Source organism: Canis lupus, chromosome 10 (genome assembly GCF_048164855.1).
Source record: "Canis lupus baileyi chromosome 10, mCanLup2.hap1, whole genome shotgun sequence".
In the NCBI taxonomy this organism is placed as follows: domain Eukaryota; kingdom Metazoa; phylum Chordata; class Mammalia; order Carnivora; family Canidae; genus Canis; species Canis lupus.
The window spans coordinates 2754245-2772969 of record NC_132847.1 but is presented as its reverse complement, the minus strand read 5'-3'; the positions used below and the strand labels follow the sequence as shown (position 1 = coordinate 2772969).

The following is an 18725-nucleotide window of genomic DNA, read 5'->3' as shown; positions in this document are numbered from 1 at the left end:
AATTCACTGTGAAATGGAGCTTGGCTAGGACTCTCTTGGGGAGGCCCAGAACACACTTGGGTTTGTTACCTCCCCTCCATGGCTGCTGTAGTGTGGGATGAGTGATAAGAGACACCATGATAGGAGCCCCTGGGTGGCTCAGTTGGTTAACTGTCTGCCTTCAGCTCAGGTCATGATGCTGGAGTCCTGGGATGGAGCCCTGAGTCAGGCTTCCTGTTAAGCAGGGAGTCTGCTTTTCCCTCTCCCTCTGACCCTCCTTCCTGCTTGTGCTTTCTCCTTCTCTGTCTCAAATAAATAAATAAATAAATAAAATATTTAAAGAGAGAGAGAAAGGGATGCCATGATGGAATTGGGTGCTTGTGAAACAGTGGAGGTGATAAGAGACAGGAATAATAGAGCACAGCACACACCTGTCAGAAGCCAGGTATCAATGACTACTTGGCAAGATCGGAGTGGCAGGGTCTAGAGTGATGGCTTACAGAAATCAGGGTACCCACCGACCAGAGAGATGCGCAGCCAACGGGAGTCCACTGCTTAACAGGTGTCACCAAAGGAGATCAAGAATGGATAAGCAGAAAGCCAAGTTACAGGAGCCAGTGTAAACTCATGATCCCTTGGCCGTTTCCAAACCTACCTCAGTTCTCAGACCCAGAACCCACTGACTGCATCAGAGGCCAGCTGTCTTTGTAGAAACCTTGCAACCCTATGGCAAGTACTTCCTGCCCCAACCTCCCCTAAAGGAATCTGTCCTATTTACTAAGGTCACTGTCTTCTCACTATCAGTTCCCTTGAAGGAGAGGGAGCTAAAGGCTGTTTGTTTGCTCATTCGTGGGTACATTTCTTTGAGCACCCACACGACACCGAGGCTGGGGACCAGGTGGAGCACAGGCATCTCATTGCAGGCCCTCTTGGAAGAACAGAAAGGTAGAAAACCCAACAAGGAAAACAGAGTGACAAGGCATCCGGAGGGGGGGGTCTCAGGAGTCCCTGGGTGCAGGGTTGGCTGAGGGGACCCAGTGCCTGGAGGGTGTCAGGTTGAGGAAGACCAAGCTCAGATGCATGAGTCAGGGAGGGACTCTGCTGGTGGAGTGTCGGCTGGGGGCAGGTTGGGCAGGAAGTCAGGAGCAAGATGCTCCATTGTCATCCATCTTTACTTCTTAGTGTAGAAAGCTCATGGTGGTGACCTGTGGGATTCATGCCCCTTCTTTTTAATTTTTTTTTATTTTTAAAAAAGATTTTATTTATTTATTCATGAGAGACCCAGAGAGAGAGGCAGAGACCCAGGCTCCATGCAGGAGGCCTGACATGGGACTTGATCCCAGGTCTCCAGGATCAGGCCCTGGGCTGAAGGCGGTGCTAAACCACTGAGCCACCCAGGCTGCCCCAATTCATGCCCCTTCTAATGTAAGGGGACATATCACTTCTGTGGCATTCTTGCTAAAATGGAGTCTAACCTCAGTCTAACCATGGGAAAACATCAGACAAACCAAACTGAAGGCCATTCTACAGAAGAACAACTGGTGGTCCTCAGCAGTGTTGAGATTGTGAAAAGCAAGGACAGAATGCGGCACCGTACAGTTGTCCCAGACTGGGGGAGGCTACGAACACATGATCCTCGATTGGATCCTGGACCAGTCAAAGGACATTGTTGGACAATTTGGATAAGGTCTAGAGATTAATAGCCCTGGATCAATGTTACTGTCCTGATTTTAACCATTACATCATTGTTCTATAACATGCTAGGGTCAAGTATACACAAACATTCTTTGTACTATGCACAAAACAACTTTTAAAAATTTATCTTTACTTAATTTTTAAATAAAGATTTTACTTATTTATTCATAAGAGACACAGAGAGGCAGAGGAGGAAGCAGGCTCCATGCAAGAAGCTCGACGTGGGACTCGATCCTGTGTTTCACACCCCGCGGCTGAAGGCAGAGCTAAACCACTGAGCCACCTGGGCTGCCCACAACTTTTTTTTTTTTTTTTTTTAAGATTTTATTTATTTATTCATGAAAGAGAGAGAGAGAGAGAAAGAGAGAGAGAGAGAGAGAGGCAGAGACACAGGCAGAGGGAGAAGCTGGCTCCATGCAGGGAGCGCAGTGCGGGACTCGATCCTAGGTCCCCAGGATCATGCCCTGGGGTGAAGGCGGCACCAAACCACTGAGCCACCCAGGCTGCCCTACAACTTTTTTTTTTTTTTTAAGATTTTATTTATTCATGAGAGACACAGAGACATAAGCAGAGGGAAAAGCAGACTACCCGTGGGGAGCCTGATGCGGGACTCCATCCCAGGATCCTGGGATCACGACCTGAGACAAAGGCTGAGACAAAGGCAGACGCTTAACTGCTGAGCCACCCACGTGCACTCCCCCCCCCCCCCCCCCCCCCCCCGCTTTTTAAGTTTTTTGTTTAAGTAACCTCTACACTCAGTGTGGGGCTTGAACTCACGACCCTGGGATTAAGACTCATAGGCTCCATTGGCTGCATCAGCCAGGTGCACTGCACCCCTCCTCTCTGCTGCTTTTATTACTTTTTAAAAATGTATTTTAGCGACTGAGTTGGGCACTGCTTATCATGGTCTATTGTTTTCAAGTTGTGGTTTCTTCTCAAATAATGGTTCTGCGGGCTCTTCCACTCCTCGGAGATCCTTGGCGAGCTCAGCTTCCAGAAGATTCCTCTGGGCGTCGTAGGGGCTGTAGTGCAGAGGGAATGCTCCAGGGTCAAAGTGGCTCATCTAGCAAGCAGGGGCTCAGGGAGGGCTCTTTCCATTTCCTCCAGGATGTTAGTGCCTCAGGGCTGCCCAGGAGGGTGGGTCGGTGGGCCAGGCCTGGAGAGGCCACAGGCGGGAGAGGCTGGCCAAGGGCAGAGGGAGGGACGTGCAGGCCCAATGGTCTGGGGAGAGCTCCAGGGGTGGAGACCCCAGTTCACCCTGGACATCCGCCCAAGGACTTCCTCAGAAGCTGCTGGTGCCAGGCCTCAGCTTCCTGTTGCTGGGGCAGGGGACTGGCTTGGAAAGGAGGCTGTTTAGGCCTCAGAGGAAACAAGAGTTTGGCCTAGAGGAGCTCCTGAAATGTGTGGAGACCCACAGACACACACACAGGAGTGCCGACACGCTGGCAAGCACACAGGCCCCAAGAGACACTCGCTGCGAGTGCCCGCAGACACGCACGGTTCACATGGACAGGCTGGCACCATCCCTGGGAACCATAATGGAGACCACTTGTTGGGCCCTGGCCAGGCCACAGGCGGGCCAAAGGAGCTCTTGGGGGAGCCCAGGAGCTTACAAAGCTCTCAGGCTGGGACCCAGGCTTGGGGACAGCAAGGAAGGAGGTCCAGAGGTCACATAACACTGACATGCAGACACCCCTCCCCCTCAGGAGTGACCGGGCATCACAGTGGCCCAAGACCAATTGCAGGGCAGTTGCCCCCAAGATCCAGCTGCTCTGTCCCTCCCGCAGCCTGGCCCGCGCTTGTCTGTGGCCTGTGCTCTCTGCCACTGCTGACCAAAACCTACCTCCCCCCAGCCTGAGCCGAAAGGAGAAGTGGCCGTCTTACAAAATGCCAAGGCTGCCTGGCTGGAGGGCTGTTCCAGGCCAGGTGGCCCCAGGGCTCCAGGACATCAGCTGCTCTCTCCTCAAAGCCTCACGTAGGCTCGATGTTCCTCAGGGTGGCCAGTGGCCATAAATGGCCCTCAGGAACCCTCTCCCCACCCTGAGTTCCCTTTCCTGGTATTCTAAGTTTCCAGAACGGCACCTCAGCATCTTGAGTTAGCCGTGGCTCACAGTCGTCCTGTGTCCTATGCCCATCCGTCAGGCCCAGGAGGCGGGGAAACAGCTCTGTCCACACCACAGGATCTGAGAATGGGAAGACCTCTGGAAGAAGGGATGCTGGGCAGGCAGAAACAGTAGGTGATGGTTCTGTGGTCGGGGCCCTGGGAGAGGATGGGTTCCATGATCCTCAACAGGCTGACCTACCCTGCCAGGCCAGCAAGGCCGCTTCAGGATGGCCCGTGTGCTGGGAGCCCAGGCAGCTGTGAGGCTGGCAGGCATTGGGTTTCCTGAGGGGAGCAGGGACTTGGCTGTGCGCCCACGTGGTCTGCATGCTTGGACTGCCCTGCATCGGAGTTACATGTTACATAACAGCCTGCTTGGGGAGTGGGGACACAGGTAAGTGGGTGTGTCTGGGGTGTGTGTGTGGGGGGGCTGGGAACCTTCTAGAATCCCTTAACCTGTGCCCAGATGAGAGATGACTGGGGCAAGGCAGGGCTTGGAAGGTACACTGGGGGTGGATTTGAGAATGAACAGGACTTGATGATCCGTGGGAGGTGGTAACCGTGGGTGGGGGTGTAGAGGGCTCAAGGAGGAGCCTCTGGTTTCCTGAGAACAAACCCAGGACATGAGGAAGTCTGGAGAGCCACCTGGGACGTGCTGAGGGCGTGGGCCTGGAGACACTGGGCCGACATGGGAGCCAGGCTTCCCCAAGGCTGCAGTGCGGATGCTTGGCTCGGCGAGCACTGGTGAGCACTGGACAAGGCACAGAAGAGGCAAGAATGACCCAGCAGGGGGCACCTGGGTGGCTCGGTCTGGTCAGTGTCTGACTCTGGTGTTGGCTCAGGTCATGATCCCAGGGTCTTGGGATCGAGCCCAGCATCAGGCTCCACTCTCAGAGCAGAGTGCTTGTCCCTCTCCTTCTGCTCCTCCCCCTGCTCACCCTCTCAGATAAATAAACAAACAAATAAATAAAATCTTGAAGACACAAAGAATGACTGGGAGGAAGTGGCCGGTTGTCCCTAGCCCACAGCTCCGTCCAGCCCTGGTTTCCGCCCAGCCAGCCTGCTCAGGCTCCTGGGCTCTCCCTGGCCCTGGTCACACCCCTTCCTCAGCTCCTCCAGTAGGGGCAGGAGAGGGCCCAGCCTTCCTCTCCTGGGCCAGCCTCTCAAGTGAGCAGCCCAGGGCTGATAAGAGCTCCGCAGCTGTCTCTCACACACCAGCCTGGGCCCACAGAGCCGCCAGCACCATGAAGGATGAGGTGGCCCTTCTGGCCACTGTCACTCTCCTGGGAGTCCTGCTGCAAGGTGAACTAGCTCCTGTTTGGGAGGTGGGGGAGGGGCCCTGGGGAGGTGCTGGGGGGCCCAGGACCGGGGAGGGGTGGACTCGCCCAGACTGCTGGGGCTGGAGCTTTTCTGGCCCCAGTGAAGGCTGAGAAGCTGGCACCATCCTCAGGGCCAGGGAAAGCCCTGGAGGGAGGTCTGTGGGGTGAGCCGTGAAACCCTGGGCCAGGACCAGGGCTGAGAGGGGTGCCTGACTGAGGCGATAGCCAGCCAAATAGAAAAAGGGTCCTGAGGAACAACTGAGAGAGGCATGCCTTGTGTGAGCAAGGGGGTGGCATAAAGAACACTGGAAGGAGGGCAGGGGCTTCCGGAGCGGGTGGGGCATCCAAGGCCTTAGGCTATTGATTCTGTGATGGGAGGCGCCAGAATGAAAGGCTGACCTGCCGGTGGGGCAGCCATGGGGCCCAGGGCAGCCCTCTCCCACTATCCTCTTTCTGGGAATCCCAGCAGGACCCAGCTCTGCCCTCTTCAAAGGCATCCTCTCTATGCTGGGATCACATGGAGCTGGACAGGGTTGGAACCTGTGCCCTGCCCTACCTACTCCACAAAGGTGCCCGGATGTTATCCTTATGGACTGTCCCTAGAGGACACATTCTCAGGCTGGATATTCTTGCCCCTTGGGGCACCGTCACTCCACACTGTCTGGGCTAGGACAAGGCACAGCCTGGGAAGGGGCCCTTCGGTGGGGGGGGGCCAGAGCACAGAGGCTGACTTGATCTGCTAGGCTAGCACACTTGGCTCTTAGCCCCTCCTCAGTAGCCACAGGGCCCCCTCTAGGTCCTACACTGATGCACTGTTCCACAGCGCACTCGGGAGTAGACAGGTCTTCAGAGGGCCTGGCATCAAGAGCCCCAGGGCCCCTGGACTTGCTGGAAGACAACTAGCATTGGGGCTGTGTGTGTGTGTGTGTGTGTGTTTGTGTGTGTATGTTCAAGGCCTGGCCTGAGGCCAAGAGAAGGGCACCTGTGCACTTAGATCCTCTGGGTTTAGCCCACTCTCCACATCCACCCAAACTGGAATGGAGGGAGACAGAGCCCCACAGGCCCCCAGGGTTGGAGTAGAAGAGTCCCAGCAGCAACTGCCCTGGGGTAGGGGAGAGGATGTCTGTCAGATTTAGGTGGGGGTCCCAAACACCTGAACAGAGAAACTAAGGCAGGAGTCCATGCCAGTTTGGAGGCACAGTGATCCTGGCCTGAAGTAGGATCAACACCCCCCCCACACACACACTAGGCTCCGCAGGTGGGGACCAGGAACTGTAACCCCCAGGGTGTGTGCTCTCTTGCATCTGGAAGGATGAAGCCAACTCTGCCCTCCAGCCCTGATGATGGGACCCTCAAAGTCTAGGTGTCTATCTAGAGTGGGAGGTGGTCATTTGCCTGTGTTTTGCAAGTCAAAGTCAAAGGGTTTAGGAGCAAAGTCCAGAGCTTGCAGGCCCCTCCCAAGTCCAGGTGTACCCGCGACACTCCTCCTCCCCCTGGGTGGGGAGGGGGCGTGGGGGTGGGGGAACAGCGCCTCCGGCATCCGGGCCGGCCCCCTGCCCTTCCCCTTGAGCATCTTGGATACCAAAAGCCCAGAAACAAGGGGTGGGGGCCGGAGGTCCCCTCAGGTTGGACTTCACTTATGTTCCAGGAGGGCTTAAAGGGGAGTCGTGACAGGTCAGCACGCAGAGAGAGAGGAGAAAAGGTGGGACCTAGACGGACGGCGCGGGCCTCCGGGGCGGCGGACCTGACTCCCGCCCATCCTCGCCCCCAGCCTATTTCTCCCTGCAGGTGATCTCGGCGCGCAGAGCCTTCCGCGTGTCGCCGCCGCTTACCACGGGGCCGCCGGAGTTCGAGCGCGTCTACCGAGCCCAGTGAGGCGGGCGGGGAGGGGGAGGGGGAGGGGGAGGGGGAGGGGAGCGCGCGGGCGGGGAGGGGGAGAGGAGGGCGAGGGGGAGCGCGCGGGCGGGGAGGGGGACCAGGAGGCGGAGGGCGCGGGGCCGGGCAGCGGCGGGGCCCCAGCCCGGTCCCCGCCGGCGCCCTCACACCGCCCGTTCCCACCGCAGAGTGAACTGCAGCGAGTACTTCCCACTGTTCCTCGCCGCGCTCTGGGTCGCCGGCGTCTTCTTCCACGAAGGTCTGGGCTCGGGACAGACGCGCACACACCCCGGGGCCCCGGGCCGCGCGCCAGGCGGCTCACGTGGCCGCCCCGGCCCTCTCGCAGGCACGGCGGCCCTGTGCGGGTTGGTCTACCTTTTCGCGCGCCTCCGCTACTTCCAGGGCTACGCGCGCTCGGCGCAGCAAAGGTGAGGACCCTGCCGGGGATCCAGGCAGGTGGCGCGGGGCCCGGGCCTGGCGGGGGGGCGGGGTCTGGCCGGGGCGGGCCTGGCGGGGCCCGGGGGGCTGGGGGCTGGGGGCTGGGGGCTGGGGGCGGGCCGCCGCCGTCCGCCCCGCCCCCGCTGAGCGCCCCCCGCAGACTGACCCCGCTGTACGCGAGCGCGCGCGCGCTCTGGCTGCTGATGGCGCTGGCGGCGCTCGGCCTGCTCGTCCACTTCCTCCCCCGCGCGCTGCGCGCCGCGCTCCTCGGACGGCTCGGGACGCTGCTGCCCAGGGCCTGAGACGGAGGACGCCGGGTCGGAGGAACCGGAGAAGAGCCGGAGCTTCCAAGAGGACAGGGGAGGGTGCTCGTCCTATCCCAGTCCCCTATTAAAGTGCCGGTGACCGAACCCCGTGCGCAGTCTGGGTCGGAGGGACCGCGCAGCCCTGGGCCGCGGCGGGCTGCTGGGCTTCCCGGCAATGGGCCTCCCGGGGGCGGGGCTGCGGGAGAGGGGCCTCTCGGGCCCTGGGGACACACGCCGGCCCGCCGCCGCCCTTTCCGCGGGGCTCGCCCGCGGCCCCTCCCTGCGCCCAGCAGCTCGTCGCCTGTCCCCACCTCTGAGGCCTGCCTCCTCACTGTCTTCCAGCTGCCCCCTTCCTCGTCCCTGTCTTTCACAGCTGGCATCAGGGACGTTTTTGGGTCAGCGCTCGGTCCCTGGCGTTCAGCACGGTGTAATGTGCCGTGGGGGTAACGACCAGTGCCGTCAGTGTAGTTGGGACAGGCACTCTTGGGAAGCGTCTGGCTGCCTTGGGGGCCCAGACATGGGCAAGGCCTGCTGGCTGGACAGAGCGTCCCAGAGGAGGTGATTTTTTTTAGCCAAGTCGGCAGAGGAGAGGAGCTTTCCAGGCAGGGCAGCCACTCTCGGGCAGGTCCCAGGGTGGGCGGGAAATCCTAAAATGTGTCAGAGCCCCTCCGGGCGCTGCAGAGGGTTGGCGACCTCCGATGAGGGCAGGGCAGGGCAGGGCCCCGGACTCACAAAGCAGGAGGTCGGGGATGCCTTGGGTGTGGGAGGCGAAGGCTGAAGCAGGCAGTTGGGGCACGATGATAGGAGCTGGGGGGGCGTGTTTGGGGGGGCGGTCCTCAGTAAGCAGAGGCAGCTTTGGGTGCCCCACCTCAGATTCCACACCGCCTGCACCTTCGAGTCACCCACCCGGCGGCCTGGGCCTTCTGGTAAATGAGGACAAGGTGATGCAGAGCTGTGTGGAGGGCGGACGTGGCGGCGGGCATGGGTGGCACTGCCTGGCTCCTGCCTCGCTCCTGGCCTCCGCCTGCAGCCACAGCTCTCTCACACTTACTCTCTCCCAACACTTATGCTGGAGGCATGGACTTCATTAACCCTTTATTACAAGTCACACTCTTATAGAAGTATATGTGGACTTACGTGAAAAAATCAAATGTATCCAAGAATAAAAAACACAGCACATAAAGTAGTATATGCATTCCAGTGTTCGCGCCAGAGACAGTGGGCGCCCAGGAAAAAAGCTCTTCTAAAAAGGCCTGGCTTGATAGCTCAAGCCTGCCAGGGATGTGAATGGTTCCAGGGCCGCAAGGGCCGGCCTCAGGCACAGTGTGGGGGGCGCCTGCCTCCTCCCGCGGCCGGGCGGGGGGGTTGGGGGCAGCACCAGCTCCTGGGGCCTCCGGGCCAGCGGCGATCCCAGGCCTGCGGAGCGGGGTGCCGGGCAGGAGCCCTTGGGCTGGCCCTCCGGGGGCAGCAGCGACGACATCCCAGGTATCCCAGGGGGCTTCAGGGCCAGCCAAAGTGCACTCTCAGAAGCCCTCCACTTAGTCGGCCTTTTTCAGGAAGATCTAAAAGAGCAGGGCTTGGGGTCAGCAGAGGCCTCAGAGCTGAGCCACCATCTGGCTACTGGGAAGGGTTCCTGGACGCCCCCCCCTCCCCATCCTGGCTTACCTCGCTCAGAATGACCCACACTGGGGAGTCTGTCTGGATGGAGAGGCGCAGTGCTTCCAGGGGGCCAAAGGCAGGGTCCACCTCGCCCTCTGCCACACCCTTATAGAAGGAGCCTGAGGAAGGGAGGGCAGCACTGAGCCACTGCCCCCAGACCTCTGCTCGCCCTGCCTCCACTCCTCATGTCCACCTGCCTGCCCCCCACTCACCTATCTGGAGGTAGCCATCAGGGCTCCGAGGGTACCGCAGGGTGGCTGAGCGGCCCTCCTGCAGGGCCTCCTTGTCTGACTGGGGGTTCTGGGGACAAAACAGAGCGCTGAAGCCGTGGCTGGGGGAGGGGCAGGCCTTCCTACACACCCGCGCCCTGCTACACTTACGTCAAAGGGCAGCACCTCCACAGAGGTGTTGAAGAGCTTGTCCTCTGGGTGCTCAATGTTTCCACTGCGGAAGAAGAACCTGCGGCCAGACAGGCCGGTGAGCTGCTGCAGGGCTGGGGCACTGCCCTGGCACTGTCTAGCAGAGGAGAAGCCACACCTGGGCCAGGAGTGTAGCAGGTAGGCCCTGGGGAGGCTGGGTAGGGCTCAGGGGGTGTGCAAGGGGACGGGAGTGCTGGCCGACATCACACAGTTAACTGTGGGCACCACCTGACTTAGTGTTTACAAAGTACCTACCATCATGAAGCCTATTCTTCAGATAAGGACAGTGAGGTTAAGTGATTTGCTGGGGGTCAAAGAGGGCATGTGCAGGTCCAGAAATTGGTGGTGAGGCTTCTATCCTGGTGGCCACCCTGCCCCTCCCCCAAGGTGGACCCTAGGGGGTGCCGGCACTGACCGCTCAAGGCGCAGCGGTTGGAAGAAGCGGAAGCGGATGAAGTCCCCTGCGGCAGGCGTAAAGGCCCAGAAGAAATCCTCACGTAGGTAGGCCTTCTCCAGGGTGAAGTGCTGGTATGTCTTGAGGCTTGTGCTCACCTCGGCCGGTGGGTTCACATGCTCCTTCCTCAGTGCCTGCTTCCCAAAGTCCTTGTCCTGTGGCCAAGGAGATACAGCAGAGCTGGAGAGGGCCCCCCCAGACTTGCGCTGTCCACTCCGCACCCCCGGCACCCCACCGCAGCCCCAGCTCTGCCCACACCCAGGCAAGCCCAAGGATAGTATAGCCCACCTTCAGTTTCTGAATCTTGCCCGCCAGCGAGGAGTGCGTGCCCACGTGCTGGAAGAGGGAAGGCTTGAAGCGGATCCGCAGGTTGGCCTTCTGCCGGTCACAGTGCTTCTGCAGAGAGATTGTGACAGCCTAGGGCTCAGCTAGGCTGCTCTGCTGTCCCCTTATGTCAGGTGCCACATGGACACTGACATGGTCCATGCTGGAGGCTGCGTGCCCCCCCACCCTTTGTGCAGCCCAGGCTCACCGCATCCTTCTCGGGGTTGCAGACCTTCACCCACAGAATATGGTCCAGGAGCCAGTCAATGGGCTTGTCCCGGTAGAACATGAGGATGAATTCCACAATCAGGCTCAGGTCCAACGACTTAAACATCTTTCCTGGGGGTGGGAAAGGGTGCTGGGTGGGCCTACTGCTTCTTAATCTCTGGGGGCCCGGGCTGGGGTCACCAGGGAGGCTCCCAGTGCAAGCCCTACAGCCAGCTGCAGGCAGGTGCAGACACAAGGGTACAGAAGGAGGTGGTGAGCCCTGACATCTGGAAGCCAAGGGCAGCTGGACTGAGGAGCCCCGGTCAGGTCAGGGGCGTGGGGTGCTGGGTGGTGGGGTGGGGGGTGGCGTACCAATGAAGCCCAGCTGGGAGAACTCCAGGATCATCCAGTCCTCCGAGGGCTGCTGGAGAGCGAAGGTCTTCATGGTGCTCAGGTAGTTGGGCCTGGCTACAATGTCGTCCTCCAGCTGCACAGTGTGGGGTAGAAGGGGGCCTGGACTCAGCATGGGCACAGGGGCGTGGTAGGGCGGGGCTTACCACCAGCCCCAGCCAGGGTCCAGGTCTCTGGGGGGCAAGGCAAGGTCTCAGTGCTGACCTGCACGTAGTAGATGCCTTTGGACTGTGCGTACATCATGAGGAAGCAGTAATCGAGGTTCTGTTTGGTCCTCCACCTGTGGACCAGGGGCAGGGGCTCATGGGCTCGGACCCTTCCACCTCCAGTGTGGCTACCACAGAGGCCACGGATTGGGTCGGCCTCCCACCCCAACCCCATGCGGGGGTCCTCCGGTGGAGACATGGAGGTACTGCAAGGAAATGCCTGCCACTCAGGCACCAGCCAACCAGGTTCTCCACTCTGGTGGGCAGGTTGCGGAGGGAGGCACCTGGTCGGGTGTGGTGCTCCTACCTGACTCTCTCCTTGGGGTCCCCAAAGGACTCTCGGAGGCGGGAGAAGTCAGGGTAGAAGTGGGGGTCAGGGGAGATGACCTCCAGGAGCCCGGAATGGATCTCCGTGGGGAACCTGGGAACGGGGAAGGCCAGTGGGTGTGCAGCCTCCTGGCACTGCAGCTGGGGCAGGGCTGAGCTAGACAGAGCCTGTCCCTTTGGTAAGGCCCTCGGGGCAGCTATCACACAACACTGTGCCCACCCTGCTGAGGCACAGACGCTCCAGAAAGCTGGGCTGCCTCTACGCACCCACCCATTTTCAGCAAAGATGGGAAGCACCCTCTCCCACACTGGGAAAGCAGCATCACATAGGAGGAACCGGCACTTGCCTGCCCCACTAGCGAAGCCCCTGCCCCACCAGCTTTGGGTTGTGTGTGCGCCAGTACTCACAAGGCTTTGATGTTCTCTGTCACCACCGAGGTATACTGTGGGTCAGTCTGTGGGGAGACCAAGTGCCCTCCCTAAGCCTGGCTGTCACCCCCATTCGGCCTGGAAGAAGGGGCTGAGGGGATGGGTGCGGGCTCCAGAGGACCCCGTGCACTGCGGGCCCTGGGGTGGGGTGGCCCAGGTAACTGGCGTTTCCACCAGGGGACGCTGAATGGGACTTTCTCTCTAACTTGTCTTAAATTTGTGAATGAAACTGACAACTGAACTTTGAAGTTTCTTCCCCCTCCAGAATGCTACTCTGTTGTCCTTTCTCTTTCTTGCTATTTTTGTTCCGCGGTTCTCTGCAGGCTCTGACCTCTCCCCACCCCCTCCAGCCCCCGCGCCCCAGGCCACTCGCCTCGGCGATCAGCACCACGATGACCGAGTCCTCCTTCTCCTGCGGGCTCAGCTCCGAGATGAGCGAGTGCAGCGTGTCTGTCAGGTACGAGTGCACCTCGCGCCGCACACTGGGGATGCCCATCACTACCGACACTGCGGGGGTGGGGGGGGAGAGCGCGTACTGCAGGACGCCGGGCCCGCCCCCGCCCCCGCCCCCGCCGGGCCGCGCCCCTACCTCCGGTGCGGCCCTGGCCCACACGCACGGCGGGCTGCAGGCTGCTTTCCTTGGCCAGCAGGTGCGGCAGGTGGTGGAAGACGGTGGGCAGGTGCAGCACGTGCTTGTGGGAGACGTTCCACGGCTTCAGTCTGGGATCCTCTGGGGTGGGGGCCCAGGAAGGGACGCGTCAGAGCGGGCGGCCGGCCGTCGGCCCCGCCTTCCCTGCCCCGGGCGCGGCGCCGGCGCTCACCAGTTAGGCGGCCCCAGGTGCGATTGCCCTCCCCCTCTCGCAGCGCCTGCCTCTCCGACACGGCCCTCTTGATCTCGTCCAGCACCAGGTTGAGCTCCTTGGAGCGCTTGAGGCTCTCCTGCTCGGCCGCATGCAGCCGGTCACGCAGCGCCAGGAACTCCCGCTGGTACACGTCCACCACATCGCCTGCGGGTGGTTGGTTCGCACGCTGTCACCAGGGGGCAGCCGAGCATTGCCCTACTGTCCCTTGAGTGTGCCAGCAGCACATTCTTGTGCCCATCTGTGCGATAGCCTATCTACATCTGTTCTTGTGCCTGCCCACATGCCAGCTAAGGGTGTGGGGGTGGTGGTGAGAGGTGGGTAGTGTACATAGGGTCAGTCTAAAGTCACAGTGACACCCGGGGGAAGGGGTAACTCTCCCCCTATCCTGTTCACCTTTGAGAAGACTTCTGGGGGAGGGCTACAGGATCACTTCCCGCCCCAAGTGGGGGAATCCTTAGACTGAATCTTTACCCAGTGGCTTCCAAAGACCCCTCTTGCTTCTTTCTGCTGTTTCTGCTCCTCCCAGGAGGTTGGATACCCAAGGTCCCAACCAGGGCAGGACCCAGCCCTTGCTCAAGAGGGTTCTTAGCTCCCTGCTTTCAGCCTCTACCCTTTGCTCCCCACCCATGTTCACAGAGGGCCCTCTGGGAATAACCCTCTCTGGAGGCTCTCATCCTGTCCTCCAAGTAGGACTGGGCCCCAGTGCCTATTCTGCTCCGGATTTTTGGTCTCACGGGCTGGCTGCTGTGGTTATGGCCTCCCAGTGCTCTGATGAGCAGATGAAACTGAGCAACTAGTCCCTGGTCATTCAGTGTGAGTCAGCAGTAGAGAGGGAACATGGCTCTGCTTGCAGACCTGCTCCTCCAGAGACCTGTATGCAAGCGCCTCCTGGAAGGGTCTGTGCACCATCCCAGGAGGACTGGTGTTAGAACCTCCAGACGCGCCCCAGCTGTGGGCATTAGGGGTGCAGGCAGGCCAGGAGCAGCACCAAGGTAGGGCTTCCTGACAGTGCTCAGGGATCCCCAGGGTGCCGGGCACCTGGCTCCTCTGGTCTGGCAGGAACCAGTGAGCAAGGAGACAAACAACATCCCCTCCCCTGCAGCCTATGCAGCTGGGTCACACGGGGCTGTGCACTTAAGGACCCTTCTAATCTTGCTTCTGCTCTATTTGCCATCCCAGACAACTGCTGGCTTTGCGGGGGCTGTCTCTTCTGCCTGGGAGCCCCCTTTCTCTTCTGGGTCTAATGAAAACCCACATAGCCTTCAAGGCTGTTTCAAAGTCTAGTTTTTAAGGCTAGAAAACCTTCCGGAACTCCCCTCTCATCTCAAGGCAGCTCTTCTGTTCCCTGATTCCCTGGTGGGGTCCCAGCCCTCAGAATGCCCTGGGATAGTGCTGCCACCAAAGGTCATGACCAAGGCAAAGTTCTGTCATTTCAGGATTACATTCCCCCTTAAGCTGCAGGGGCAGAGGTCTAAGTGCTAAATCCTAGAGGAAGAGGAAGAGGAGGAGGTGGGGGGTTGGGGAGGGGTGGGGAGGTGAGCCAAGTAAACCCTCCCTGAGACACTCCATACTCTTCTGCTGGCCCCACAGGGACAGCCCTGCAGGGGGAGGGAGGGGAGAGTTGGGTTACAAGATCTGTGAGGCTCTGTGCTGCTGGGTTCAGTGGCCAGGTTACCCTGGAAACCTGACCCCTTGAACAGGAGCCAGCCACCCCAACAAACACTCTCCCACCCCGGCCCAGAGTTGGGGCCGCCCCACAGGGAACAGAGACTGGAGGTGCCGAGGCCCCCAGGAGGGAGTTCAGGGCTGCTCTGTTTCATGGGGGAGGCTGGAGGCCCCACTCCTCTCTGACTGCGGCCCCACCCTGGCCTTCTCTGTTATGTAGGCTGAGCTCTGTTTAACCTGCACCTGCCTGGGCAACAAGCCAGGTGGGCAGGAGTGAGCACCTGAGTCTCCCTTGGCCACCGAGGCCTGAGCACAGCTGGCTTCCTACCATGGCCGCCGTTCCTAGGGGCCTTCCGCAACCCAGGGCCGGAGCTTCCTCTGTTTACCAGGAGGTGATAGGCCCTGGCTCCCTGCCCACACCAACTCTAATGTCACTTCCCTCAACACTGCAGGCCCTGTTCCTCGGCAGCCCACCCCCACTCCCACCCTGCCTGCAAGGTCCCTGGCCTGACCACTGTCCTTGACTTCTCTGGTCCTGGGTCCCCTCTGTCCTTGCCTGTCAAAGCCAGAAACTCAAGCTCTGTGCCTGCCTTCCAGTGGGCTCAGCCTTATGTGCCAGGGCTCCGCCAAGCCATCCTGGCATCCCCACAACCTTTTTGGTCTGGGTGGCTGACGTGCTGAACAGGCTGGGGGGGATGCACAGCTCAAGGGATGGGAGGGGCAAAAGCCTAGGGAGCCCCTGGCCTCTGGGAGGGCAGGAAAGAAGTTCCTGGCAGCAAGGGCTGAGGGCACTTTGACCTCTCCTTCCCTCTCTACCTTCCTAGCCCAGGGAAGGAGGGTGGAGGGCCTGGCCCAGGTGCAGCTGGCCCTGGAGAAGGACTGGGCTGTGGCCCCGATCGTGGCACCTCTCTCACCACTCCCCCCACCCGAAGGCAGGCAGAGTAATCAGGACACCTGAGGCCCACGGACTACAGTCATCTCCCTGGTTCCCTCTTGATTGAAAAAACAGACTCACAGAGCCAAGCTGGGCACAGACCATGTGCCAGGTACCTAAGGAAGGGGAAAGGGGCTCAGAGGGGTCCAGGCAGGTGCCCGGTCCAGTGAAGGTATGGGGTGAACCTGTAGGCAGGGTGGGGGTTCAGAGAGGGGCAGGTGTTCCTTTCCTCTCCAGACCTTACCACCACCCCACAACTGTGTTTGCTGGACTCCAGGCTGCTGGGCTGTGGGGGAGGGTGGAGGCTGGCCGGCCCCACAGTCTGCTGTTCTCTCTGGGGATGGGGATGGGTCTTCAGCAGGTGCTTGGCTGAGGGCTACAGTCGGAGCACTAGTGGGGCTGTTGCACAGGTCTGGTTAAGGCTGGATATGAAAGTGGGCCCCAAACCTGGGTCCTGGGTCCTGGGTCCAGCTTGCCAAGGCCTCTATGTCCTTTCTGGTCCTTGGCCCTGGGCTTCCGGGAAGCCACCTGCTCCTGCTGTCTGCTTCCTCTTTGGCTCCCAGCCCACCTTTCTTACAGATCTGAATTCCTCTGCCCTTCCCCTAAGTACTGGTGCCTGCACCGACCCTAGCCTAGACCCCACACCCACTGCGGCTGGAAGCTGTGGTCAAGTCTGGCCTCAGACTGGCTCAGTCTGGCTTTCCCACACACATTTGTCTACATGCACAAATGAGAAAGGTTTGCCTAAGAGCCCAGATTCAGGCTTTTCAGGAGGCCTCCAGAGACCTGACCTTACTGGGGTCTCCTAAAACACTGATAGCTCTTGACAAGGAAGTGCCATGCCACCCCCTCGCCATGACTCACAGGCTCTTAGGCTTCTGTGAGGACCCCTGCAACCAAGCCCCGCGCCTCTTTGGCGGGGGTGCTCTTCTACTCCCCAGGCCCTTGGAGTGCCAGCCTCCTGGATGACCCCCCTCAGAGACAGGGAGCCTCCGAGGCTCCCAGCTGGAGCCTCTGGTACCCACCCTCCCTCTGCTGCTCCTGGAGATCAGTTCCCTGTGGCCAGCCAGGCTCCCAAAGAAGGGGTTGTGGTGGGGGTCCCTGCACTGCAACTCTTGATGTCAGGCTGAGGGCACGTGACTGTTGTACGAGGCCGAACCACAGTGGCGTGGCTGAGGACAGGGTGCAAGGGCTCATCACCCACCCACAAGCAGACTGGCGTGCCATAGCCCATTAGATCTAGCCCCACCTTGGCCTCCATGCCCGTCTGCTTACGGGGCTACTCTCCCAAAAGTCCAAAATGCCATCCTCCTGGTGACACACCCACATCCAGAGAACTCTGCCCAGGTGACACACCCTACTTACAGACCCACAGAGAACTCTGGCCCAGCCATGCACTTCCTGTGCCAAGCCCTAGGGATCTCCCCTCAGGGCCTCTGGAGCCCTAAGACCCCAACCCAAACAGGTTGGTAGACTGCAGCAGGCTGGGCTGGTCAGGCAGGAGACAGGTGGGGGCTGTTGGGGCTTGGAGGGTCCAGAAGATTCCAGATCCCTCCTCAGTCTTTCCTCCTCCAGCTCCATTTAGCATGGGGTTGGGGATAAGGGAAGCAGGAGGTAGGAGGGAGGCAGAGGGTCAGCTGGCCTCAGCCTGATCCTGCTTGGACCTCCTGCAGGAAGGCCAGGAGGCAGGAAGGAAGCAGCTCTTCCCGGAGGCTCTTATGCTACATGTAGGCCGGGTGGACAAGGCCTGTGAGGGCCTCCTCACCCTCCACCAGGGCCCCACTCAGCCCCAGCCATCCCAACCAACCCCAAGCAACTCCAGCCAGGGCTGTGGCCTGCCCCCACCCCTGCCCCAAGTGTGCTGACCAAGCTCAGAGGGCTTTGGTGGTGGACTGGCCAGCCTACCCAAACTTCAGGTGGGGGGTGGAGTTTGACGGGACCACACAAAATAAGTTATCCGGGAGCCGGGGCTGCGCTGGCTCCTCATGAGGCTCGTCAGAGGAAGGCTTCTCCAGCACCCAGGTCCTGGCAGAGGAATCCTGGGGCCAGATGTCCTGGAGGAGGGCTGCGGGGGCGCAGGGAGCAGTCCGCCACAGTGGGCTGGGGGTGGAGAGCTGGGTGGGCTGGGGAGTGCTGCCTGGACGTGGCTGCCCCCACACACCCGTTTCAGGGACGCTGTACCTGCTCCTCTCCAGGTGCCTGGAGAAGGGACCCCTGGGGACCACCTGGCCACAGCCATCTCTTGACCTTGTGTAAACTCAAGGTCCCCCAGCTGAGCAGCGGGAGAGCCCAGCCCCAGCGTCGCGCGCGACCGTCGTCCCGCAGGCGGGTCCCGGGGTCCCGAGCGTCCCACTGGGCCCCCGCTGACGGCTCGGCGCGGCCCGGCCCAGGCCAGAGGAGAACGTCGCTATTCCGGCAGCAAACAAGTGGGGGCGAGGATGGGAGGGGCGTCCCCCGCGCGCCCGGGCGGGGAAGGGGCGCCTGCGTCGGCTTCCGGCCGCCTCCCGCGGCCACGGGCCGGACCCCGCTCCGGCCGCCGGCGCCCAGGTGAGCCCAGGTGTGGACGCGGCGCGGGGCCGGGGGAGGGGCGCGCTCACCTTTCTGGCCGCCGAGCGCCGCGTACCAGGAGAGCGAGAGGAAGGCGCACAGGCAGAAGAGCAGCAGCGTCAGGAAGGTGCCATTGCGGAGCCTCATCTCCTCGGGTGCGCGGCGGGCGCCGGCGGGGCCGAGGCCGCATGGCCCGGGGAAGCGGGGCCGGGGCGCGGGGACCGGGAGGCGGCGGGGGCCCCGGCCCCGGGGCGGGGAGGAGCTGGGGGCCCGGGGCCGGGCGGGGGCGCGGGGCAGGCGGCGCGGGCGGCCTCGGCGGGGCGGCGGGGCGGCGGGGCGGCGGGGCCGAGCCGGGCTGGGCAGGGCTGGGCAGGGCTGGGCTGGGCTGGGCTGGGCGGCGAGAGCCGCGGCCCGGCCTGGATCCGGGGCCGCCGCGGAGTCGGCAACGCAGGGCGGGGCGGCCCGGATTTAAAGGGGCCGCGTCACCCGCTGCCTCCACCAGCACCGCGAGGGGGCGGGGCGCGGCCCGGGCACCGTGGCCCCCGCGTGGGCGAGCGCGGGAGGGCTG

At 61.3% G+C, this 18725-nt stretch overlaps 2 protein-coding genes across 7 annotated transcripts; one reads left to right on the top strand and one right to left on the bottom strand.

Moving 5' to 3' along the window:
* The first annotated feature begins 3590 nt into the window (after positions 1–3590).
* LTC4S (leukotriene C4 synthase) lies at positions 3591–12630 on the top strand. 5 transcript variants are annotated; one of them, XM_072840513.1, is made up of 5 exons: positions 3591–3907; positions 3986–5077; positions 6883–6965; positions 7158–7397; positions 7568–7817. In XM_072840513.1, exons 2-5 carry the CDS (start codon positions 5027–5029, stop codon positions 7707–7709), a joined length of 516 nt encoding a protein of 171 aa, XP_072696614.1. In that variant the 5' UTR covers positions 3591–3907; positions 3986–5026; the 3' UTR covers positions 7710–7817. The 5 variants fall into 5 exon arrangements, with proteins under 5 accessions (XP_072696614.1, XP_072696610.1, XP_072696613.1 ...); XM_072840510.1 differs by lacking the exon at positions 3591–3907 and having other exon boundaries at positions 4870–5077; positions 6866–6965; positions 7158–7228; positions 7316–7397; XM_072840509.1 differs by lacking the exon at positions 3591–3907 and having other exon boundaries at positions 4864–5077; positions 6866–6965.
* MGAT4B (alpha-1,3-mannosyl-glycoprotein 4-beta-N-acetylglucosaminyltransferase B) lies at positions 8795–18529 on the bottom strand. 2 transcript variants are annotated; one of them, XM_072840497.1, is made up of 15 exons: positions 18208–18529; positions 12970–13155; positions 12738–12878; positions 12522–12655; positions 12128–12174; positions 11700–11813; positions 11391–11466; positions 11148–11262; positions 10777–10907; positions 10533–10640; positions 10206–10399; positions 9752–9830; positions 9584–9671; positions 9378–9490; positions 8795–9274 (listed from the first exon to the last, which is right to left on the bottom strand). In XM_072840497.1, the coding sequence occupies exons 1-15, from the start codon at positions 18302–18304 to the stop codon at positions 9251–9253; spliced, it is 1647 nt and encodes a 548-aa protein (XP_072696598.1). In that variant the 5' UTR covers positions 18305–18529; the 3' UTR covers positions 8795–9250. The 2 variants fall into 2 exon arrangements, with proteins under 2 accessions (XP_072696598.1, XP_072696600.1); XM_072840499.1 differs by lacking the exon at positions 11700–11813 and having other exon boundaries at positions 18208–18389.
* Between the last annotated feature and the right edge of the window lie 196 nt (positions 18530–18725).

Excerpts from the sequence above, each read along its gene's own strand:
- LTC4S (XM_072840509.1), top strand. The coding sequence starts at position 5,020 with ATGAAGGATGAGGTGGCCCTTCTGGCCACTGTCACTCTCCTGGGAGTC. Across the intron at positions 6,966-7,157 it reads GAGCGCGTCTACCGAGCCCA|AGTGAACTGCAGCGAGTACT; the intron begins GTGAGGCGGGCG and ends TTCCCACCGCAG. Across the intron at positions 7,398-7,567 it reads GCGCGCTCGGCGCAGCAAAG|ACTGACCCCGCTGTACGCGA; the intron begins GTGAGGACCCTG and ends CGCCCCCCGCAG.
- MGAT4B (XM_072840497.1), bottom strand. The coding sequence starts at position 18,304 with ATGAGGCTCCGCAATGGCACCTTCCTGACGCTGCTGCTCTTCTGCCTG. Across the intron at positions 9,831-10,205 it reads CAACCGCTGCGCCTTGAGCG|GTTCTTCTTCCGCAGTGGAA; the intron begins GTCAGTGCCGGC and ends GTCTGGCCGCAG. Across the intron at positions 9,491-9,583 it reads TGATGGCTACCTCCAGATAG|GCTCCTTCTATAAGGGTGTG; the intron begins GTGAGTGGGGGG and ends TCCCTTCCTCAG.